Here is a 25,785-nt window from a genome sequence, read left to right as displayed (position 1 = left end):
TTACAGTGCTTATAACATGTTTTATTCAATTCACATAGAAAAGCATGCAGTATTAATGTAAAATGGTACAGTATTAATGTAAGATGTTCAGTGCACATTAGGTAAACAAATCATTAGCATACAAACCCATTTTTATGGTCTATACAGGCATACTAAGCACATTTAGAATAACAATGATTTTTGGGTACTAAATTAAAAATTGTGCTTAACTTCAAAAAGAGACAAGCCATAATTACAGTGTTAAAAGTGATGTTTTCTAACTGAAGTGCTGTGACCCTGAAAAGAAAGGGGCTGCTACCTTACACCCACTTAAAACAGTACAGTACAGTGCTATGAAATAGTCTAAGCAGAAACATTTCCTCTGGGAGGCAGGTTTTATGGCAAAACTGGCATTAATTTATAGCAATTTCATGAATCCATAGGATATATGGCCAGTAGCTGCCTTACATGCACAAAATGTAATCTTTAGGAATGGGAAATGTAACCTTTAAAACTAATTCTTGCATAAATGACTAATTTGACAAGACCACTTAGAAGTGTCAAAGAGCCATTAGCTGCGCTCACAATTGGAAGAGCATGTAATCTGATAACTTAAAGAGCATCAAAAACTCCCAAGCCCCCAGGTAAATAAAATGCCCAGTCAAAAGAATCTGGAATGGTTCTTCCTTGGGAAAGAGCTTGCAATGGGCAGGCGAATGTTCAGTTTTCACATAGTTGAAAGCAACAAGATCAGAACTACATGGAAGTCATTAAAAATTAAGTTCACCTGTAAATATTAAACATTTGCAGGTTTACAACTTTGAGTCACGTTTGATTTCCTAAGCAGAATCAGTTTTTGGTGGTTTTTGATGGACTAGCACTGGAAAGGCTGTTTTGAATTTTCCTCTTGGTTGACTGACTGACATTTTTATTTTTCCTTTCAGCTGTAAAGGAAGACACCCAAGGAGGATTAATCTGACTTTGAAGATCAGATGACATCTTTAAAAAACTTGAACCAAACTTCTGTTCCTCAAATAACCTTTGTGAGTTACTGAACAGTACATTTGGGGAAAAGTCCCTTTGAAATAAAGAGTTTGGAGGTTTGGCATCAGTAGCCACTACATTTTGGCCTGTAAACAGTGGAAAGTGATCATTCATATCTACATCAGACTGGGAGAGGTTAGAAAACATAGCAGGTTTCCAGCCCGTTCTGTCAGCTACCAGATCGCTTGTCTCTGGACACTTCATACTCTGCTCCTCATTCATCTCTTCCAGATTCTTTTCTGTTCCATTCAGAAGTTTAGCGCATTCTGTTGATTTTGAAGAACCATCAATATCAGATGACTTGAAATTATAGCAAGGACTCTTGCTGTTGTCTGATTCAGACATCATTGAGTCCAACTCAGAAATTTTATCGAGGTAGGCAGCATCCATAGAGGCCTCGCTGGAGGTTCTTGTGCGGTTCATTTCGGAAGAGCAGAGAGTATGCAACCTCTTAGGTAAGCAAGAAGTTGTTTTATCACTGGACTTTGCTGCTGTCTCATCTGACTGACCAGCTACAGAATTTTGCTCTGATCCATCAAAATCTAAGTTCTCAGCAAAATTTGTTGGGCAGGTGCCCCAAACCCCTGATTTTCCTGCAGTAAAACAGTTCAGCTTCTTTTCACTATTACAGCTGCTTGTGCTGTGCTCAGAAGAATCTTTGCTGCAATCATCTGAAGTGTCATGAAACCCTTCAAATTTCAGTTTTCTCAGGAATGTTGATGGTTTTCTTGCATTTTCTTTTCCATCAGGAGTGTTCAGTTGAAGACGACTGAGAGACAGAAAAGGAGTGCATGGTGGTGGAAGATCATAAAGTTCTTCATCTTTGTATGGGGTGCATTCCTCAATTTTATTCCACTGGTCTTCTAAGCAGGCATCCATATTTGTACTATTTTCATCCAGGAGAACCCTGTGACATCCTGGAAATAGTTCTTTCTTTGGGGCACACTGGGTATTTGAGCTGTTCAAGCCATCTTGACTAGAAGAGCCTAAACAAGTTCCACCACTTGTCAGCTGCTCAAGACTGTCAGGACTCTGACTGGTATTCAAAGCCTTTTTCTCCTCAGCTTGGGTTTTCAAACATGTTGTATCTTCACTGCTCTCACCTCCTTCAGCATCTGTGGAAAGCACTCTCTCACTAACAGCACTCACTGTCTGGCTTCCTTTGCTTGCCTTTTTCAGCTGTAAAAGCTGACACTCTATTTCTTCTATGTATTTATCACTTCTTTCCAGTGCCTTTTTCAGACGGTTCATTTCACGTTCACTTTGTTCCACTTTGGAATGAAGTGCAGCTACTGTAAACCTACCAAACCTGCAATAAAAAAGAAAGAAAATATTAAGCTGGAAAAAGACACTTTTGTGAAGGTTTACAAGCTCATTTCAAGACAGAACAAAGCTATTAAACACTCTGTTAATTTGAAAACAAAAGAACTTCTCTCTGCTAGTTATGAAAAAAAACCCCTGAAATCATCACAAATAACATACAGGTGGAGGTGATACATGAAAAGACAAAATTAAAGTATTAGTGGTAGCAAGGCAATAACAAGCAGATTACCCTTCCAGGGGCTGGTTCTATCAATTCAACTCAAATATGCATGAAGAATTATCCCCTAAAACAATGGCAAAGATTTATGATAACATTTGAACAGTGGTCCACATCTTGAAATATTTACATTCAATCATTTTCCTACAGTACAGCAGTGTTTTACAATACATTTCTTTCACAATGTCACCTTGTCAAAAACAAAATGCTGATATGAAATGCTGAAATTGCATTAGTCCTTTGAGGTGGTTTAAATACTTACATAGACAATTTCAATTATGTTCCCGTTAGATATACAGCTTTTCCTCACCCATCCTGTGGATGGCATATCCACTTACTTTGAATTACTTGCTTTTCTGAGCTTTACAACCAGAACAATCTGATTTCTGTCTTAACTCCAATACAAAAATCTGCTGCTTGTGGTTTGTGAAAGTTGTCTGCTCATGGGGTTTCCAGCTTGAGCACATTTTCAACTGCCAAGATACAGACTTGCCTTCTGCTCATCCTCCACCAGCTTTCAAGACTGACCTTCCCCAGAGGGCAGGTGAAAGTTTCAGCTATATGCCCTGACTAATTCTAACCTGTCACTGACAGGTGAGCACCAGGGAATTCCCTGCTGCATCCAAGGCTTTCAATTTACAGAAAGAAAAAACAATTAAAGTTCTGATATTATTAGAAGGAGGGAAGGACCTGCAGCCACCCTGCAACTCTGACAAATAAGGTTTTATTTATATCACAAAGAAAGGATAATTCTCTATGTGGGCCTACACTGAATTTCCATTTTCCATCTTGCAGCTCCGTGTTACAGCACAGGCTTCTATTTACTCTTTCAGCTTAAACATTGCCTGAAATTTCTGTGTTTTTCTTTGTTTGTCTGCCTGTCTCTCCCTCAGAGTCACACTGAATTTCCATTCCATTTTCCCCATTCCATTAGCTCATCTCTTCAAAAAACGCTCCCACTGTAACCCTTGGATCAGTGAAATCTGAAGGTGGGTATCTGTGGCCTCCAACTATGCTGGCAAAACAGCCATGGATACATGCATGCATTTCCAGCAAACAATCAAACCACATTCTGCTTCTTCAAGTTGTGAGCTCGAAGCAGCAGGAAGCTGCTGTATGCTGACAACTGCAATACAATTAACTGGACAGCTGGGGAAAGCAATAAGGGCTATCATAAGCCCCAAAAATTGGGCAGGAGTGACCAGATCTACTGATATATTTCACTGTTTAACTGCTTCTGCATATTTAAAGAACTCTGAAGACTTTGGTGTAGATGGTTCAGTGATGGATAAGATTTACAGAACAGTCTAAGTCACTTCTGTCACAGCTAGCAGACCACTTTTTAAATTAGATCAGCCTAAAGCTTCACACAGTTTTGGTGTGTACCATTCACTTCCTTGTAGACAAGAAATGGCAATGTAGAAATTTTATATTTAGTAAGATTTCTTTTTTCCTCAAAAGAAGCTAGCTGGACTGAAACTTGATGGAGGCAAGGACCCCTTCACCTCCACAGGATCTCTACCCAGTTATCTTCCCTGTTCATAAAAAAAAGAAGACAGACAATTTTTCATTTGCTTGCCCTCTGGAAAACAAGTTTTCCCAACTGCTTATAGCAGTTGGTCCATTTCTAGCTGCACACAAGAGGGAAATAGGAAAAAAGGCACAGAAGATTTTCTCTCTCCCCTATGAAAAGAAGAATCACAGCTCAAGAATGTTTCCATTATATTTTCAGGGGAAGGGGGTTACATGAAACGACCATCCTTATATACAACACATTTTGGTTTATTTTCTCCTCCAGTTAAAGGAACACAGATTTTAGTTTGATACGGACAGAGTCACTGTGGCACAGCAGGGCCCAAGCAAGAGCTTTCCCACTTCCTAAGGTGATCCAGAGGTATTTATTTTGCCTTTCTCTAACAGACTTATTCACACAGTCTTACAGGAGCAAACCCTATATTCCCTAATAAAAGACAGAAAGATGACACAAAAATACAATTTAGCTGAATAGCCAAGTGACAGAGAGGGAAAAATGCTTTTGTAAAACAAGGAAGATTTTCTGGAGTCTCCTCTAACAGACATGCTGACATAAAAATGAAAACATGTTTACATTTATATGCATACCTGGTAATTCCTTTTTAATGGAAGAATGGTGTAATATGTTTATTTAATGCAAATAGCATTAGTGACAGCCTGAGATTTGCTTATGAGGAAGCACTGTATTCTCAAGTGTAACTTTTATAACAAGTGTCCTCAGGTTAAAAAAATACAGTATGTTGTTCAAAGGCAAATAGCATCACTAATATGTTAATTGTTGCAGAGGGATGTGCTTGGGAATTTTGGTTTTCAGAAATGTAATTTATGACAAGCTGCCTACAAAGTTACTTTTGCAGTTAGGCATTAGAACAGTACTTGCTTTCTGCTCCTGCTTAAAGACTTCTATACATTTATTTCCTAAATTTTAAGGACATAGATTTTTAAGACAGCCAATTACTCCAGATATAGGTACTTAAGTGACTGATCTAGCAAGCCAGAAGAGAGTTTGAAAACATTCATATTTTGATTAAAGAAACCAGAACTCTCCCAATCTCCCCAAACCAAACCACTTGTAAGAGATTTTTTCTTTTTTTTTCCCTTCAGATGTACAGTGAGCCTTGCTATAGTCAAAAAATTATGGTCTTATGACAATAGTAACAGAATGCAGTACAGTTACATGAAAATAAATTTAAGATTCACCTGACAATCCAGATAAATTACATTTCCTGAAGTCTTTGAATTATTTCACACTTGGTAACAAGGTGATGAATTCTTTGGTAGAAGTTAAGGTATTTAGTATACATGTGGTAAAGAGCACACATATACCAAAAGGAAAGCCATATTCTCATACATGGACAGATTTTTAAATGTTAGGGTCTTGTTCTTTAGTTGTATCACTGAAACAACGACTTTGGATCTCACTGCATTTCAAGTACATCCTTCGTATAGAAAACTGCAAGCCCAGAAAAACAAAATCATCACTCATAAAGTGAACAGGAACACATTTCAAGTGGGATTTGGATCCTTAACACAGACATCTAACAATATTTTACATCACCTAAAGTCTTCTACATGACTGCTGGCTCCCACATATCACTCTGGAAGGATGAATCTACAGACCCTGTATCACAGCTACCAGCCGCAGGAACAGTAGTGTACATGTTACAGTGTCTGAAGTGACACTGGATGGCTAGATGAACATTTCAAGCTCATATTTCAGGACCTTTCTTCAGTCAGAGTCCCTTTCTTGTCCAGCATGATTCTAACCTGACACCAATCAGAAAGCTGCAGTCATCCCTCACCTATAGTGAGCAAGAATAACCAACATTGCTGGAGTCACCCTCCTTTGCATTATTCCACAACTGCTCCCTCAGTTATGTTTGAGTACTCCTATCCTGGTTTTATCTGGGATACAGTTACTTTTCTCCACAGTAGCTACTATGGGACTATGTTTTGCATATGTGATGGAAACAATGCTGGTAACACAGGGACTGTTTTAGTTACTCCTGCGCCATTCATACAAAAGTGCAGTTGTAAGAACAACTTCTTACAGCTTCTGTGCAGTTTAACAGCAACTCCTGTGCAGTTCTTACAAGGCATCTTCTGCTTCTTAACCCACCAGTGAGAAGGCTGGGGGTGCACAAGAAACTGGGAAGGGACACAGCTGCGGCAGCTGATCCCAACACACCAAAGGGATATTCCAGACCATTAACTCATTACACTCAGAGAAAAAAGCTGGGAAATGAAGAAGTAAAGGTGGGATATTCTGAGTGACAGTGTTTGTTTCCTGAAGTCACTGTTAGGCACAGACGGAGACCTGCTTTCCTGGAGACATTTGAACACCTGTCTGTCTGTGGTAAGTGGTGAATGAATCCCTTGGTTTGCTTTGCTTGGGCACAGCTTTTCTTTCCCTACTGAACTGTCTTTACCTCAATCCATGTGTTTTTTCACTTTTACTTCTCCACTTCTCTACCCCAAAAGGGGAAGGAGTGAAAGGCTGTGTGGGGCTTAAGTTGCTGCCTGGGGTTAAACCACAACAACTTCTGAAGAAGTCCATTTAGAAACTGTTGGTGAGGTTGAAGAACAATTTTTTGTTTTTTCTTCCTTCTCTTCTTACCTATCAGTTCTGCAAATTCAGCTTTAAGGTTTTATTTTACACATCAGTGACCACTGACTGCAGCACGTCTGTCTGGTTGAGCCCGTGAGTCAGTTTAAAACCACACAACCCCAAACAAACTTTTCTCTTTCTGGATAGCAAGCAGCTGCAATGGACAGTTTTCTTGTATAACCACTTCCCAAAGACTGGGGCTGCAAGGGTGCTATGGAATTTGACTCCCCACTTCTAATCACCTGATGGCCCAGGCTGGGGACCACCCTGCAGTTCAGGATGCATCCTCCAAAGGAAACAAAAGGTGAAAAGTGGAAAATGACAAGGTACGCTCCGGGCTTATTAGTGTCTAAGATTAGGGCAATGCCAGAGTGTACAACCAAACCCATCCCCATCATTTAGATACACATTTTCCATTGGGTTCTGCAGTTAGATGGAAAGAAAGGGAGGGAATTCAAGAACACACCAGCTGAAAGAACCACTACTTACTACAATTCTTTGGTAGTATCATGTACCAGTTGTACCAGTTCTGCACTTCCCCTCTATATCACCTATGAAAGGTGATCTGCAGAAACATCTTGGCAACATCCCAGGTTTCATACAACTATCTTAAAAGTGTGTCATATCTGCATAGACATCAGAACTAAAAAAAGCATTACTGCCAGATGCGGGCCTATTCCTAGCAAGCAAAAAAGCCCCAAAACCCACAAAAAGTCAAGACATACTGTCCACTGGGAACAGACAAGTCAGGTTCATTCTTTGAAGTGAGTTTCCCCTTTCATGAAGGGAATTGGCTGAATTTAGACAAATATCCAAAGCCTCTCCAAGCATTTTAACATCTATCAGTGAATCATTGATTTTCCATGTAAGAAAGGCAGATTATCACCAGGGTCAGCAAATAGCCAAAGCTAGAAAGAATTATTTCAGAACTACTAAAAAAACCCCAATCCTCCTGGAAACCTCACAAAACCAGAATGTGATCTGAATGTCCTTACCCATCTGCCTAAGGTTTAGATCTTCATGCCTGAAGTGGGCACTTTCCTAGGATTTAATGCTATGACTCAAGAACTCAGAGCTCATTTGAAGGCTATTTATATGCTACTTTCCTCTACTTTACTTTTAAGGCCACACTGCAGCTAGTCTTCAAAAATGGTCACTCCTCTGGACCAGCAAACTTACAGAGGTGAGACCATAGCCCAGTTTTCTATCAGGGAAGACAGCAAATGTTCTTACCCTCTGGATATGGGTTTTTAGAAGCCTATTTATAGGTCTGGTGAAGTAGAGATTGAATTTTTTAGTCTGGTATGTGCAGAAATATTTGAGTTAGGTACAAATTTAATGTTGTAAAGAATGACGAAGAAAATCAACAGGTCAACAGGTTTAGATACCAGTGTACCTGAAGTCACAAATCTAGACAAGATAAACAGTAAAACTGAAGAACTGCTCCTCCCTCCTTAAATGGCAACAATAAAACAACTTGCAAAACCAGAGAAAAAAGATAATGCAACAATTTTATGCATGTTACAGATAGTTTTGCAGACTGGGATTTTAACTGGCAGAAGGAATTAAATATTTAGGGAAAAGACTCCTAGGAAGCCTAGATGTCTGGTTCAAAACGATTTGAATCTAACCATTCATAAAATACACTATACCCTGGAGTAGATGGACTTGCTAGTTATTTTCCTTCAGGTAAAAAGCAAACATCCCTTTGCCAAAAACGCTTTTAGATCCACTGCGCCCTGCCAACAGACCTAACAGTTTTCTATTTCAAGTAGAGCTGGAAGTAATAGGGCTTTATTATCCTGCAAAACTTAAGTTTCAGAAGTTTTTTTGTTCTGTATCCTGAAAGTGGAAGTCACTGAAAATTTATCAGGAGAAAAGGTAAAGAAAGAACAAACAACAACCACAAATCAGCCTGATTTGCCTGAGAAATGGAGCACTAATGCAGGTCTTTGGCAAGAATCAGAGCTAGAAACTTACCCTCATTTGCCTTTCAGACCTGTGTCCCAACTATATGATGGTATGGTATTCTGGTGAAGGTCTAGTCTCAAAAATGTTTTCAGGAAAAAAATAAAAAGCTAATCAATAAATCAACATCATCAGTTTAAAAAATGTATAAAAATTCCTGACATGGCTGAAATATCGATTATATTGACATACATGACATTTTTCAGCAGGTTTTAATGGATAAGAACAAAGAAAAAAAGAATCCAAGTCTATGATAAAAGGAAAGTTTTTTATTGACCACTGAAGGAGACTAATTATACTTTTCCCTGTGATGTAAGAGGAAGAGTCTGTGTTACAAAGGGATCATTCACCTGCCATTAGTGTTCCCTCTCCTGTAAAGAAAAGTCCACTAAAACAATTTATGTTGAGCTATTTAGCTCCAATGTCATCATGCACAAAATGAACTACAGCTGGGATACACAGGGACTGAATACTGACAAAACCTTTACAAAATATTTTGATAACATTTTTATTTAGTTACTTTAGTTATTTGTTTAAACATGAATCTGTACCTGAGAATCTGAAGCTAAGGACTATATGAAAAATGAAACAACAGTGGTGACACTAAATTACAAAAATCCAATTCAGTAGCTATTCTAAATTACATTAGAGACCTACTCAGACACTTTCGCAAAAATTACATTCTGAAAACTTCTGAATAAAGCACACAGGAACAACTATACTTGCAAATCCATGTACTCGCACAGAAGTTTAATTCTAGTGAAATTGTTGGGCTCTGATACCTATGCTTTCAATTCTGATTTTATAGGCATGTTAAAAACCCTATCTATTCCAAGCCCTGTTCAAACTGTTAAGCCTAGCTGAAAGACCCTTTAAATATTATCAAAGTTTGCCATCAGAGCTGAAGGAATATTTAGAAAATGTCTTGATGTTAGGTCTGATCTGGATATTGACCAGACTAATGACCAAAAGGATGAAAGTTAACTTAAAAATTATGCTAACAACATTAAGATAGGAGAGATTTCTCACCATCTGAAGGATGTATCTGGGATTTGAAAGAATAGAGTTTGATATGCATCAAAACATCAACCTAAAGAAAGCCAATAAATGGGTTAATTCCCATTTTGAAAGGGGACACTAAAAGCACAAATGCAAAATGAGTAAGAAAGGTAACTTTTTAAATAGCAATCTGGCAAAACTGGTACTGGCCATTGTGCTAGAAGTGTCATGTAAAAGGAAACAACAAAAAAAGGTATTGCAAGATATTGATATGTTTTAGAGGACAGAAGACAGTTTTTCTGCTCTCGTTAGTGCTACCAAGACTTCTTGTAGTCTTGTACCAGTTCTAAGCATTATGACTTCAGAAAGGCATAAACACTGGAGATTCTCGAGTGCAGAGCAAAACCAAATAAACACAAGTTTACTTTTTCTCTCAAGTCAAAAGTATCTAGAAGACCTGGACAAATTAAATCTTTAAGATGTGATGAGGAATGAATGGGTATAGGCTGGATGAATCGAAATTGCTAAATTTATTGTGCTGAAGGGTTTTTTTCAGGACTAGTTTTTCCTTGAATGTACTTAAATTCTTGTAGCACACACTGGGCTCAAAGCAAAGACAAGACTCAATACAGCAGACTCAGGTACAGAAATACAAACTCCAGAAGTGTTTGAACTGTTCCTAGCCCAGTTTAAGCCTGATTCAATTAATGCCCTAAATCCCATGCACAGATCTAGAGTTATCACAGGCCAAAGAAAATTCCCAATAGGCGGGCAGAATGTGACATTTGTTCAGAAGACTAAAAAATAATTATAAAAAAAATAATAGCAGAGACACAGACAGGCCAATCTAGTGGGTATCTGGATTGCAAGACAGACCCTGACACTGGTCAATTTGTAATCACATCTGGCTATATCTGGGCTTCTAAAGCAGAAAAGTGACAGCATTGTTTTAGGCAACCACGGTAAAGCATGCACAAGCTATAAGAAAGGGAAATTGTTTCCACTGGGGAGTTCACCTGATATCAGAAAAGTAAAAATCAATTTAAATTATGTGGTGTCTTCTAGATTTTCTTTTCTAGGATTCATTTAGTTATATCTATTTACTTTTTAAGTTTGCCATCCTTGCCAACTCACTCTTGAGTCTTATGGGAAAAGATACACCATGCCATAAAAGCCATTGCCATGGCCTTAAACAGGGCTCTATCTTATTAGGGGTCATCAGGGCATAATGTACTTTCATGTACATTCATGTATCCACAGCACAAGGATCATGCATCTTCTTTCCTGTTGTCTCTAATAACAAGCAGTGTGGCAAGTAAGCTCTTCTACAAGGATGAATTTCCTCTTCCAGCAGGCATGTTGCCAGAACTAGAACAAAATCCAGAGAACTTTCTTTTCACATTACTAGGTGCCTCCCAATCCCCTTCCTCAAAAGCTCTGTATAAACCTTTGGCCAATATAGCTACCAGCTTTTTAATATCTAAACAAACGAGAGAATAAAGGTAGAAAACCAATGAAAGAAAGGAAAAGAACTTCAAAAAATCAATATATTGCTTCACAAAGTCCTCCCAAGAAGAGGCACCTTAGCTCTAATGAATATGGTGCAGTTTTTGCTTTTTGAGGGTATTGTTGTTGGTGTTATAACTGTTTAAAACAGACTATTAAACATAAATGTCAGTTCTGAGAATGTTCTCATGCTCCAGAAGCTCAATTCTGCATGTGTTGCCCAGACACAAATCCAGTGTTTCAATACAAATCCAGTACTTCAATCCTGGCCATGTAACAAAGGAACAGCATTTGTAGTCAAGTCATATTCCTTCACTGTGGGCTTGCTGTGATTCTCTAAGTTGCATTTCTCACTTGCTGCTATTTTGTAAGTTTCATTTTTCACCTAAGTCCATGAGGATAAAAATTCCAAAGTATACCTGAAGACACATATGCAACACCATGTACACCACCACAATTTTAGGTTAAACAGGCCTACAACAGTTAAACAGTCTATAAATAAAAGATAGTAGCTTTTAAAATATTCACATACTTTTGGGGTGATCTACTATCAACTTCAGCTTTTAGTCGCAAATTCTCTCTTAAAAGGCTATTGTTTTCCACGCTCAGTTTCTTATTTGCCTAAGGAAAAGAGAAGGAAAAAAATAAGTATACAGTGAAACAGAAATGACTTCTAATATTTATAGGACAAGCTGTTTCTCCTTTTTAAAGAGACAGAACTAGAAATGTGCAGGCAGGAAACAGCCTTCAGACAGGGACACCACTTAAAAATCACCATGGGAAATGGTTTGCAAAACTGAATAGCGAACAGACATTTTTTATTTATATTCCCAAAATACATTGCAAGTGTCCTATCTAGGGAAATAAACACAGCTATGTTAGTTAGCACAGAAAGTCATTAAGGAGATGTCCTAATGGCAATTCCATGTTTTTTTTTTCCACATGACTAAATACGTTAAGTACATTAACATTACAATGTGCAGGTATCAGCAAAACTATGTTGAACAGCTTCCTCCATTCCAAATTAGAGCAAGATTACTTTGTGGGTTTTTGGCTTGTTTTTAAAGCATAGTTATCCTGTGGATACAAATCCATTATGACAAGCTATTTGCAGTCTTTCTTCACTTTCTTCCAAGACATTCTGATTAAGATTCCTGATTCACAACCATTCTTACTCCTTGAATTGAGGTCAATTCCTTCTTCTCAGCTCAGCTCACCCTTGTTAACAATACACTTCATATAGAGAGAAGTTTTCCTGCCACCATGTTTCAGAACAACGAATGCCACTATCCCAACAAGCAGAACTCTTTGCACCTCCTAGAGTCTGCTCCATCTCCCTATGCTAAAAACAGCACCACCAGTCCAGGACTTGTAATTCATAGTCTCAATTAGATAACGCTTCCACTGCATAATAAAAGTATGATCTAGAGCTAGATCTGAAGAAAGAGCTATGCAGTTGGGCTTAGAGTGAAATGTACTTATTCAGAAGCATCAAGCAGTGAAAGAAGAGAGGCAGAGAACTTTAAATGGTCATACAAATACCCCTAGCAACCTTTCCAGGTGAGGGGGAGGAGAAATGGAGCAGAAAAATATAAACAAACACCTCCTATCCCCAACATAACAATATTCCTAAGTACAGAAAGAATAGCTAGAGACTTATGGCAAAGAAGGGAAGGGTGAGCCCAGGGATGAGTGTCAACTACTTGATATTTAAAAATAAAAGCACAAAAAACTATCCTGAAAGCAATGAATGAGAATTCAGGAGCGCTTAGTTCCAAAGCATCATCAAACCATTTAACAACATGGCCAAGCCCTTTCTGTCTTTCCAAAAACACAGTTCCCCCAGCTACACAATAAAGTAAAAAACTTCATTACTTGTGTAGCACTGATAGGCAAGGCATCCATGTGGCACATGGAAAGGTGGGACTGAACCCCTCTGGTATCCTTCTTCTAGTGCTCTACCCTCCAAGTCAGTAATCTGCAAGGGACCCCCACTTATAGCACAATGTCTACATTAATGAGTTAATGTAACTGCATTTTTAATGAGTGTACTTAGCCTAGGCTTTCTCCCATGGAGTTTGTTTCACCACTCCCATAGCTTTTATGACTCCACTCAAAGTAATAATGGGCATTATTTGGGCATTCCTATATTTGTCTGCTCTAGAACATTAAATGATAAAGGTGGTTGCTATTTCCTGATTCAGTCTAGATTTGAAAAAGAAAGTGGTGGCAACCACATTTACTGAGGGATCTTGTCTAACTGGGAAGTGCTGTCTGGTTGAAACTCCTGGGTCAGGTACTTTCAGGGAGAAGGTTTCTGGTTCCAGACAGTGTGGGCATGGGAAAGATGTCTTGTTGTTCAGAATAGGGATGGGCAGTGCACGCTGACAAGTGAGACAAGGTCTGCCAGAGCCAACTGACTTTAGGTACTTATGGAATTGAGCAGCTGTTGGACAGGGAACAGATGGGAAAAAAGTGTTGGACTCAATGATCTTAACGGTCTTTTCCAACCTAAATGATTCTATGACAACAGTTTAAGAATTCTTCCTTAAAACCTATCTAAGCCTCTATTTTTTTCTAACTCTTCACCAAATTCAGAGATTTCATACACTTAAATCTCTTCTCTTGCTAAGGCTAAAGTTACACTGAAAAAATATCCAAGCAAACCCCTTCTTCAGTTCCTGTTACAGTGCTCTTTTTACTTACCTAGGGAAAAAAGTTAAAAACTTAGTCATCCCAAAGAAAAAGAGAAAAAAGAAAGAGGCAGTACAATTTAACTTGATGAAAACAAACCTAACAAAAATATAGGCAGACAAGAACTTCTTGCTGTGAATCCTATTTTGCCACCTACAAGTGAATCTGAAGCTCCTGGGGTCCTGGAAGTGTCACATTAACAAAATAACAGAATAGCACAATGTGTGCCTCCAAGTCTATAGCACAGAAAAAGTGTGAACACTATTAATGCTAAAACTTTTTTAAAAAGTCCTAAACACACCGCACTTCACTTTTGCAGGAAGTAACCCAGTATTGTTAATAGAAGAAATCAAGGCAGCATTTTGAATAAATACAAGTCCAGTTTTTTCTACCTTGATTTCAAATTAATCTGAAATTTCACTCTTCTTCAATGTTTAAGGTGATCTTACTTGTGCCTGTAGCTATTTATTTAGAGGTTTTTTTGACATGCCTATCTCTTTCATCCTTGCTTCTGCAGTATCAGATTTACTTCTGTATTACATCAAGATGTATAAAAAGTCTGCAGGTTTCCAGTAAAGGATATTCTGGTCATAAAATGCTGAAGCTTGTCTATTTTCAGTCAAAGGGTCAAGTTACTCTGCCTCAGCAAATTGCACCAAAAATATCGGCTAGCAGGGAGGGCAATAGTGCAAAATCTGCCTTAGCCAACTGTACTGTGTTTGCCCACTGAATGTTGCAAAATAGATATATTATATAGATTATTGCAAGCCTGAAAAATCTGGTCATCAATACTGTCGACAAGTGCTACTATAATCCAATTACCCAGTCATAGAGTGACAGAGGAGTTGAATAAGAGTCACATACAGGACTCACTGGAACAAGCAATAACATCTGACACTTGCAAGGGCTATATGGAAATACTATGATACGCCAACAGTCACTGGAATTCAATTTTTTTCCTCCTTCTTCTAGATCTATGAAGTACCTGAAGGTCACAGTACCTCTTACTCCCATTTAACTAACACAAAACAGTTACACTACAAAATAGCTGAAGAAATGTGTTTGTTACATTTATTACCTCCCTTAGCTTGTCCACATTATCCATCAGTTTTTCGCACATATCACTGGCAGTTTTCAGCTTTTTGCTCCATTCCTCTGGGGCTTCTGGGCCACTGGTACTTGCTTCATTTGCTGACTGGCTAGTTTCCTCATTTTGGCAAGATAAAGCTGATGCCGCAGGATCCAGAAGAGATTTCAGCTGTATCTGTAAACTGAGGTTTTTACCTCTCAGATCTTCTACTTCTTTTTGCAGGGATTCTATTTCATCCTAAAGTTGTCATAAATTCAGAGGAATTAAAATAATTTGTGAGATTAATTAAATAATACTGGCAAGTTCCCATAGCACTTTAGAAACACGGGTTTTGGCAAGCCCAGATGCATGCCTTCACTTACACATATATCTAAGTACGCTCATGTACTGTGCTTTAGGCAGGATTTTAATCAACCTGCACACTCAAGCATACTGAAGGTTTTAGTGCAGGGAATCCCTTGACTACATAAAGGACCCTGAACAAACTGTCGAGCAGACCAAAAGCTTCAAAGCATTCAGCAACATGAATCTATTATTAGGGCACTCTGTGGGAGGATTTCCTGTATCAAGAGTGTTCTTAAGGTCGTCCTCTGCTGACTCATTTGCTGTTATTTAAGACTGTTTCTCTCCTATTATTCTGAAACGTCACATGTTGGGATGCTGAAAGTCTCCAAATTCAAAAGAGGCAGAACATTGCCTGGAAAAGGCCTCTCGAGCTACACCAAAGCAGCAACATCTTAGGGAAGACTCTCAAAATGCAAAGAACAAAGCTCCTAGCTGTATTAGTCTGAAGCCACAGGGAACCAAAAACCTTCCAAAGCCTCTTGTTAAAGGGATAAAAGAAATAATTTATCCTGAAAACATGTCTTCTACACTGTTTACCAATTCAAGTGTATGAGTTGCTCATGGTAACACTACTTAAGGAGGCCATATACAGCATTTACATAAATCCAAGGCATATTTTCACAAATAATCATGCTTGCCCCTGTCCCCACCATGAAAACAATCATTTTAAAATAAGTGGGTTTTTTAGAAGAAATTTATGTTATCCTAGCTGTATGAATTTTGAGTTGATTCAACAGAAAGGCAGGAAGCATCTTTTCCTTACTCCTCTCAGAGAGACTAAAAGAACCTGAGCTATGGGCAAGCTTGTCATAAAAGACAGCTCTTACTTCCCCAGTGGTAAGGATATAGAGAGTCCATTTCCTTTCCCTCATTCTCCTCTCTAGGTTTCCTTCAAAAATATGTGATGTCTTCACACTGCTGCTACTGAGGAAACAACAGCTGAGAAAAAAAAAACTAAGCACATTTTCTGTTAACAGCTTTCCATCTTCTTCCCAAGAGAGTATTTTTCCAGCAGGAGATTGGAGCATTCAGCTCTACTTTCAAGCATTTACTCACTTTCAGAAAACAATAAACCAATAACGCTAAAAATTAACCTATGCCAGAAGGTTACAGTGAGCTGTATTCTTTAAGACAGAATTTAGTCTCTCTGAGCAACAGAGAATTATTTCAGAAAATGTCTGTGTTGGTATTGAAGACAAACCAAAAAGTTCCCTACACCTAATATGCATAAAGAAAATGCTGCCATATCACCTGGGGGTCAAATTCCCACAAAACGAAAGAATTGGCTGTACTTGGCTACCTGTTGTCTAGAAAGACTATTACCATGGCTTCAGTGGGACACTTCCAGCACCAGCAAATGCTCTCTTGTAACCTTAGTCAAAAGGTGGCATTTTAATGCAACTGAGTTTCATGTAGATACAGTATACACCTTTACTCAAATTAGAACCAGCAGGACTCAAAGCAAAAGGACCATTTGTATGTTGTAGTTTAACAGCTGCAGTTCATCTGGAAAGTCACAACACTCCCCCTTGTCCTTACCTCATATTCTTTGTGGAGCAATTCAAGTCTTGTTTTACGTAGGTGTTTTCTGACTGTTGGACTAAATATAGTATCACTTTCACTTGTTCCTCCTAAAGCAACAATAGGATAAAAGAAGAACTGATACTGTTTCCTTTTCAGTCAATTCAATACCAGTAATCCACCTTATACAACTTTTCATATTATCAACAACAAACAAAGCTAAATTGGACCAATTGGCTACCATGGAAGATTAAAGTCCTTTCACTTTCAAAACAGGTTCAACTTGAGTACCTACTAGTAATGTTTAGAAGTCAAAATCTTGATTAACAACAGGAAGAAAATTTTACATTCTTTAACTATTTTCTCCTTAACAGAATCCTATGTTATTTAAGACCATCCTAAAAAAACAGCTGAAGGAAAGGGGCAGGGTATCAAACATACATTTAATTAGTACGAGTTACTGTACTAAGTAAGTTTTTAAAGTGAGATTATTCAGATAAATTTTTCTCTTAGAACGAAATAGCAGGGCTGATATTTTATGTCAAATAAAGACTGCAGTATTTCCTAGCTCTGGCAAAGTTAAGAGCCTCATGCTGTTATTGTAGCTTCGTCTTATTTCTATGCTAAGGGTAATTTTCTTAAAAAAAGAAAAGGAGGAAGTGATGAACAAAACAAAACAAATAAACAAGTAAAAAAACCCGCATACTCATTCAAGATTCTGGATTGAAGTACACTACTTCTGAGATAATTGCTGGTCTCTTAGGTGAACAGGTTGCAATGTATAGGTAAGAATGCATTTTTAATGCAATTTTCAGTTAAAGGCACCATCCAACCAAGATTTAAAAACAATTAGAGCCATTGGGTACTTATTGTGTTTGGATAATCAAGCCATTAATATACATAACGTGTTTGGAACTTTCCAGCAACATCCCTAATAGCTACAAGGCTAAATATTCAGTTAATTCTTCCTTAGATGTTGGTAAAAACACACAGAAGAAAAGGTATCTAGGCATTTCTGGACTCAAAGAAATCTCCTCCAGCATTAAATACCAGAAAGTTATTTCAAAGCCTAAACTTGTCCTTACCTATAATCTCCTTGCAGGGATTTTCAGGTGTGATGGGAATCCTGCAAGCTGGGCACTGATTATTGTTCTTCAGCCACACTTCAATACAAATGGAACAGAAAACATGGTTGTTCACACAGATAACTGGATGACGGACCTTTTAGCATTAAAGAGGAAATAAAAAGAAAAAAAAAAACAAACAGACTCTATGAATATCTTAAAATTCCTTTGAGTAACAAAATACAAAATACACAACCCCATCTCTCAGTGCAAGTCTGGCCTTGCAGGAAAGTGACACTATTGTTTTGCAGGGCGAGCTAGGAGCAATCTCCTGACTCACAACACCAGATTTCCCTCTTATTAAAGGCACCAAAGCTATAACAATTTCCGCAGAACTAAGGTCCTTGTTTGCAAGAGCTTGTTAATAACCAGAGGAGCAGCAGCACCTTTTCTTTACCCCACAACCTCCATGAACTACAGCAAGCCACTCCAGGGAAATGCATTCTCCTCCCAAGGCAGAACACAATCAAAGTAGGTGCCTTTTCAAAAGTGAGGCACGGAGGGATCTCTACTGGCACCATCCAACACTTTGCTGTGGAAGAGGTATCATTGGAACATAAAGTGTTACAGATTAACTTTAGCCTGCGGATAATCAGCTTCATGCAAAGCAGCTTTTAAAAGGATCAGGGCCAAAACCACAGAGCTGAAATGTGAACCAGCAATCACTAATTCAAGTCTCCTGCTAGATATGCATTGCTACTAAATAAGTCATTAGCCAAGAATGGGGCAGCTAACTGAAGGATTAAATATTCCAATCAGACACAGATTCTTTCAAGCTTGCCCTCCCCTTCCAAAACAGCAGGGTAAACAAACTTTTAGAAAATATTAATGACAATGCACTATTCTCTCTTGTCATTTAACTATAAAGGCCTAGTAATGTTGAAAGTAAATGTGCATAGAGGGACCAAATATGACAAAGAAGAAAAAGACTTAATGCCTTACTGCAGTTGGCTACAGCTTACTGTAACACACACTCTCGAATCTCTTACTTGTTAACATTAGCATTTGTGTTAGGGGTCTTAAATAACTGTTTTTCCTTCACTCCCGTCTTTTTCCAAGAAACTTATTCTTAGACACAGAAGTGTCAGAAAATACACTGTTGTAAATTCTACTGTACTGCACTTAAAACCTAAGTTCAAGAGAATCTTCATCTTTAAATCTTCATCTTTAAATGAAGTTCCTCATCATTTTCAAGATGTTCCTCTTTCATTCTGTTAGTAAAGTAGTCAAACTAAAAAGGAAAAATGAAATGTTGGCAGAGAGAAGCAAGCACCTGGAAAGGACAGTCAGTAACCACTTGGGCCAGAAGACCAGACGTGTCCTGTAGCAATTGTACCCATATGATCAGCATTGCACGAGCTAAATCCCAACTGTTTAACCACTGAAATATTCATGGATATGAATTAAGGCCCAGATCTGTTACCTTCTTCTCCAATTCACTCTCTATGCCTCTGTTACCTTACAGGATTCACAGTATTTTTAACACCTCCAATATGACAATCCTGAGAGAGAGTCAAAGGAAGTTATCTATACATAAACAAAAACTCAAGTTACTAAAAGTATGAACAAAGAGAGATTGAACTTTCACCTCTAATTAAGAAGACTTTTTTTATGATTATTGCAAGCATTAGCACACCAATGCTTTGGAAACATTTAAATTTCCATTATTTCTAATTTAAAAAATCCTGTTACTTATTGCTTTCTTTTATAAGAAAAAGAGCCTTCTCACCTGCAGCTAGCGGGAAAAAAAAAGACTTTTTCTCTAGCCATACTTCTTTCTTACTGTGAAGCAGCCTGAGAATAGTTATATGGATGGTGATGAAAAGATACAGAGCAGAATAACATAAAATAATCCAAACAGGAAAAGACATTTCATGAGTGCAGGTTTTCCCCCCAGGGAGCAAGAGACCCTCAGTTACCCCAAACCTGACACAGAAGCACACTTCTTGCATGTGAATGATTACTCCGTATCTCTAGCAAAATAGTAAGTCACATTTATTACTCTCCGGGGTACAGTGCTTCTGATTTACACACCTTTACAAGTTTCATTTCAGGGCTGGGGTTTTACACTTTAGTTGGCTCAGGATCCACACAAAGCAAGGCACACCAGAAGAGCAAAAGCCACTATAGAAATGTCACACCATGGCTGGTGGTGCCACTGCCCTTCCCGCTAACTGTGACAAGCCGAGGGGGTGGGGGATCAGGACATACCAATTACTAAAAAAGCATTTTACTTGAATTACAGCACAGTTCCAGTTCGTTCATTGACCATAATGTCTAGAAAGACTATAGTTTAATTCAGAAGGCTTGATCAGCTCAGTGATTTTGAGCAATTTCCTAATGTTCCTCTCCAACATAATGCCATTCCTATGCAGATTCACATCCAATCCTGTACTCATCTACTTCACTTTGAAGGCACTTCTGGTCCTTCAGGCAGCACTAATGGAGGAGCAGGCACATGGAAAATCAGACACACATCAGAGAACCAATCCTCAGACATCCGACAGTGTTTCAACCAACACGGAACTGTGTCTCGAGCCCAAACAACCTGTTGACACCAAAACCAACAAGAGACATCTTCAGACATCCTGGGACAAGTAAAACAGTCTGAAGCAGATGGCTCCTGATCTGCTATCTAAAAAATACAGGTATGTTAGAAGACAGCCCAGAGTGTACCAAAAGAACATTCAGGTAACAAACATGAAATTGATCCAAGCAATTTACTCTTATTTTAAATTGCACATCTTGCCAATATACTTTCTGACATTGCTCACATTAACAAAATGGGTTGATATGTCCCTGCTGCCCAAGATTTCAGCTCCATTAAAAACAATGAGCGTCCAACTCATTGAAAGAATTTCTCTGCAGTATCTTCTTTTTTATCCTCTTACCATAATACTCAGTGAATAGTTCCTATCTTGCAGTCAAACCTTTGCAAATTTTGCAGGGATAGCAAGAGACACATTTTGAGTTTAGGGTGGGCCTTCCATTTGATTTGAAATCTATGCTACAAACCACGGAAGTATCAGATTAAGTCAACCCTCCATGATACTCCCTGCTTCCCTCAAGAGATAGTAAAAACTGACAAGATTTTTTTCCCTAATTCAAGCTAAACAAATTCCTTCCTCTAACCTTAATCCTAAGAAAATGGGTTTTTCTGGTGAAGTTTTTCAATGAACTTCCAAGCTAGAGACAAAGATGTCTATCAAAAAGAAAGGGCAGTCAGAGCTGTCAGTTTTGCCAAAATTTAATTAGATTTACACGTCTAAAAATGAAAGCATTCAAATATCTTTATTACATGCATCACCAATGGATTCACAACTCATTCATATATGTGAATGTATTATCTCAGTGCAAGACAGCAAGGAAGAGGGTGGAAGCCTCTTGCAGTACAAACGCAGGAACATCTAAAAAGGAAGCGAAAGTATGAAATAGTGGCTTGGAATAACACAGTGGCTTTACAGCAAGATATGAATGAATTCCTAACCAAAATGTTAAGTGCTCAGATCAGAAAGTAACGAGAAATGGATTCAAATAGCAAATATCTTTGTCAGTTTAATTTCAGTCTCCTCCTGTCATTCCTTCCACTTTTTGCAGAGTGAAAGGTATCCACGCTGCATTACATACAGAGTACACTTGGGTTCTCCTCCATTTCTATTAGACAGATAAACAGAAAAAGAAAAGTAACAGGACAACAGCCAGAAAGTCTTGTTCAGCTTCCACAAAAAAAGCCAAGAAACGAGTAAACACGGTTTCTAAAAGTAACACACTGTTAGAACTATGAGACAAAAGAAAAGGGAGACGTCTGACTACTTTCACTACCAGTGCTACACACTTACTTCACACATCAAATGTGCTTGCTCTTTTGTTATCACTCCAACAGAGAAGGTCTGGGAGTAAAGGACAGGTGAGGTAAAAACAAACCAGAGGATAAATGCCAGAGAACAAACATAAAAGGCTACGTCTCCCCTTGTAATTATTGTTGAGCTTTAAGAAAAGAAAACGAGGAAAAAAAAAAAAAGAGTAGTAAGGAATGCGCAAAGAATTTGAGAAGCAATTAGTGACAGCCATGAAATTAGCTCTGGGGCTTTTAGAGAAGAACAGGCTAGCAAGAGCCCTCTGCTTCCCGAGGGAGAAGGGAAAGGAACTGAGAAAGGGTCAGAGAGAGGAAACGGAAACTTTTTCTTCAGACTGCTGCAGTTTTGCTCAACACTTTTTAAACCTCCTTGCTTACACACCCCCTCTTTGTTTCACTTGTCCTCCGCGACACAGCACCACACTCAAACGCAAGCTCCCCGAGCATTTTATAACAGAGTATCCTACTGGTACCGGGAGAAACCCCCAAACCTCAGCACCAGCACCTGGGGAGCTGCACACCCGCGTACCTGAGCCCCCCCGGCCCATTCAACACCTCCCGGGCCGCTCCCGCCGGGACAACGCGCGCTTCCCAACATCCCGAGGGTGCCAGCAAGCCTCGGCCACTGCCGGGAACGGCCCGCACACAGATTTCCTTCCCCGCCCGGAGCCTTAAAGGACACAACCCCGGCGAGGGTCAGAGCGTCGAGCCGCGGCGGGGCCCCTGAGCTGCCGCCACCGGCCGGACCTCACTGCCCCCCGCACCCACCGCGGGCCCGCGGGGGCCGGGCAGCGGCGGCGTTACCTTGCCCAGGCAGATGTGGCAGGTGATGGGCAGCGTGAGGGACAGCGTGACGCTGGGGCCGTGCTGCGCCATGGCGGGCCCCGAGCGGCGCGGCCCGGCCACAGCAGCACGGAAGTCCCGCGGGCGGGCGGCCCCGGCCCCGCCAGCCCCGCTACGGCAGCCGGCGAGGCCAAGCCGCCGGCCGGCGGAGCGGAGCGCCGTGCGCGCTGGCAGCGCTCCCCTGGAGGGCGGGCGGGAGCCGTGGCCCCTCACGGCTCTGCTCTGGTGCTGCCGCTGCCCCCCGAGGGGCGGCCCGGAGTCCGTGGAGGCCTCAGCCTACGCACGGCATTCCTGGGGGGAAGCGCGGCGCCGTGGGGAGCGCGGGCACAGTGCCTGTGCAGGAGGAGGCCGACGCGGTAGAAAGGGTGATCGCCTTCCCCCTGGTAAACCTTTGCTGTGCTCAGGTTTCATCATGCTGAATTAAATAAACGGCTGGTTTAATTCTGTTAATTACCCTGAATCACAGAGTTATAGAATTACAGGATCATGGAATGGCTCGGGATAGAAGGGACCTTAAAGATCGTCTTGCTCCAACCCCGGTGCCATGGGCAGGGACACCTTTCACTAGACCAGGTTGCTCAGAGCTCCATCCAGCCTGGCCTTGAACACTTCCAGGGATGTGTCATCCACAACTCTGGACAGCCTGTTCCAGTGCCTCACCACTCAATCTCTAATATAAACCTACTCTCTTTAAATTTGAATCTGTTCCTCCTTTTCCTGTCACTACATGCCCGTGTAAATAGTCTTGGCCCATATTTCCCATAAGTTCTCTTCAGTTACTGGAAGGTCACAATTAGGTCACTTGAAGCCTTTTCTAGCCTTAACATTCCCAATTCTCTTAGCCTTAGGAGAGGTGCTCCATCCCTCTAACCAACTTGGTGGCTTCCTCTGGTCTCAGTCCCACAAGTCCTTCCTGGGATATGGGAACGTGTTCTCATGTTCTAGGGGAAGCTCCCAGGGCATGAGCCCACCTTCCCCATTACCTGTAGTCCATCTGCAGCCTCTCCTGGCATCACTGCTGGGTTCCCACACTGCCCTCCCACTGCACGGGCAGCTTTGCTTCTTGGCCCACCGAATTGCTGGGCAGCTCAGGTGGAATTTGTACAGCCCATGCAGCTCTGGGGGCAACATGGAAATGAGGACTGGGATAAGCCCTCATGCCCTGCAAGGTGCTGCGTGTGATGATGCCCTGTGGAAGATTCTGATCCGTGGAAACCAAGGGGCCAAATACAAGGATGAAAATTTTGCATCTGCTGCCCAGCTTGTGCTAATGACTCCTCAAATCATGGAGTTTTTGTGTTGCACTTTCTGGGCTGATGGAGAGCAGCTGGGAAGCAATGCTGGGGGTATATGAGGCTCCTAGGAGCCTGCTCGCTTGACCTCAGTCCCAGGATTCCTGTAGTTTCTTGTAAATGTGCCACAGCATGCTGAAAATTATAGACCTGAGTGATTTAACATTGCACCACAAGATAAATGCTTATAACGCTGAGCAGCTAATTCAAACAAGCATAAAGTTGTGGATGCAATGATGAACAAGGAAAGTATCTTAGACCGACATAGCAGAGTTGCATGGATGCATTTCAATTTGATATAGGTAAGTCACTGCAAATAAAGCGAGGGAACTAATCCACGGTGACATTCCAGCATAGACAAGACCTAGCGGATTTGGTGGTAACGCAATGCTTGGGTAGGAGAGGATTTAAGTAAGGTGTGCTTGATAAAAATTGAGTGCTTACGTGTTACAACACTTTCTAGTAAACTTCAGGAAAAATTTCTGTCAAATAAGAAAAGAACCATTTACCAACATAATGCATGTACCATTATTTAGCCTGGAGTGAGTGGACATCCACTTCAAGGAGATTCTTTTAGTCTTGGCACTTACTGACCGTGCTGCTCAGAGAAATTTTTTCAAGAGAACTGTAAAATTTTTGAGATTTTTGAGCTTGAAAGAGAACCACTGAAGCCTGGAATTCATTGAGTAAGTTTATTGTGCAGCCAGCAAACTACACAGGAATGCAATGAATCCCTCTTATTTATCTTTCTTACCTTTATTTTTATTTTATTGAAAAATTGTGAGAAGACAATATAGAGAGTAGAAAGGGTAAATGCATGAAAGAGAAATCAAAAGCAAGGAAATGTGTCTTACATTTGACATGTCAAACTCTTTTAGATGAATCTGGGATAAAGCAGGAGCCCTTTCAAAGACATGACTTCCACTGCTTCAAAAAAGTGTATGTAACTGGAAAGTGACCTGTTAGAGAACAAGCTCTGTTGGGATGAATACATTTTCTCTCAACCAAAAATAACTTGTAAAGGAGTTTATTTTTCTGAATAAGCTGCTAAAAGGAACATGTTTTCTCTTAAGAAGGTTAAACGTATTTGTTTAGTGGATTTCTGCTGAAGTTGTATGCATAGTCTGTGAAGAAATACTTAAAAAATTATTTGTGATCTAGTAGCGCCTCAGGTTTTGTTGAAATTTATGGGTTGATGTTACCAACTCTTCAGGGGTATGGAAAATACTTAATTCTGTAGTACTGAAAGTGAGACCTCAGAGAGCAAGGAGAAAGGAGCTGGAGGGGTAACAATCTGCTGCAGCTGAGGGGAGCTGAGAAATACCATGTAAATGCAGGAGGTAACAAATGTTTAACGGGTCCAGGCTATTGAACACCATAGTCCACATAGCATGAAGGATACTTTTGCAAGAGGGCTGGAGCCAGGATGAAACAGATAAAAAAATTCCTGGAATGCCTCGCATGCCTCTGCTGAGGCACTGGGGCATAAGGATCAAACAGGCACTGCTGGTAAATCTATAGAGAAAAGATGGGTTAAAAGCTGAAACTCTAACCATGAATGATCTCCTAGGATTAGGGCTTCATTTGTGAAACACTTCAGCAACTTCACTACCTGCTCCTGAAATCTCAGAAATCTGAGAGGATTAATAGTGGAAATATGAAAGTAGCATCTGTCACAAAATGTGAAAAGTCTTTGATGAGAGCTTGGAAAAAACCAATACAGGACAAGAAAAACTGATCAGAGTACTAAATTGAGATAATTAAGTCTTTTCTAAAGATTAATAAAGTTACCATATTTTTGGCATATAGTACATAAATTCCTTTATTTTGGATCTGTGCATGT

General features: G+C 39.9%; 1 protein-coding gene across 2 annotated transcripts; it reads right to left on the bottom strand.

Moving 5' to 3' along the window:
• Positions 1–22,733, bottom strand: OBI1 (ORC ubiquitin ligase 1). 2 transcript variants are annotated; one of them, XM_036390525.1, is made up of 6 exons: positions 22,612–22,733; positions 17,913–18,048; positions 16,846–16,937; positions 14,950–15,198; positions 11,710–11,798; positions 1–2,332 (listed from the first exon to the last, which is right to left on the bottom strand). In XM_036390525.1, the coding sequence occupies exons 1-6, from the start codon at positions 22,681–22,683 to the stop codon at positions 829–831; spliced, it is 2,142 nt and encodes a 713-aa protein (XP_036246418.1). In that variant the 5' UTR covers positions 22,684–22,733; the 3' UTR covers positions 1–828. The 2 variants fall into 2 exon arrangements, with proteins under 2 accessions (XP_036246418.1, XP_036246426.1); XM_036390533.2 differs by lacking the exon at positions 22,612–22,733 and adding an exon at positions 22,337–22,464 and having other exon boundaries at positions 17,913–17,990.
• Between the last annotated feature and the right edge of the window lie 3,052 nt (positions 22,734–25,785).

The sequence above is a fragment of the Molothrus ater genome, chromosome 2 (genome assembly GCF_012460135.2).
Source record: "Molothrus ater isolate BHLD 08-10-18 breed brown headed cowbird chromosome 2, BPBGC_Mater_1.1, whole genome shotgun sequence".
NCBI classification, from domain to species: Eukaryota; Metazoa; Chordata; class Aves; order Passeriformes; family Icteridae; genus Molothrus; species Molothrus ater.
This window is presented reverse-complemented; position numbering and strand designations above follow the sequence as displayed.

What these genes read in the sequence shown, in the direction of transcription:
- OBI1 (XM_036390525.1), bottom strand. Translation starts at nt 22,683, where the DNA reads ATGGCGCAGCACGGCCCCAGCGTCACGCTGTCCCTCACGCTGCCCATC. An exon ending in GCCACATCTGCCTGGGCAAG is followed by an intron (nt 18,049 to 22,611) that starts GTAACGCCGCCG and finishes TAATGCTAAAAG; the next exon opens with GTCCGTCATCCAGTTATCTG. An exon ending in TCCCTGCAAGGAGATTATAG is followed by an intron (nt 16,938 to 17,912) that starts GTAAGGACAAGT and finishes TTGTTGCTTTAG; the next exon opens with GAGGAACAAGTGAAAGTGAT.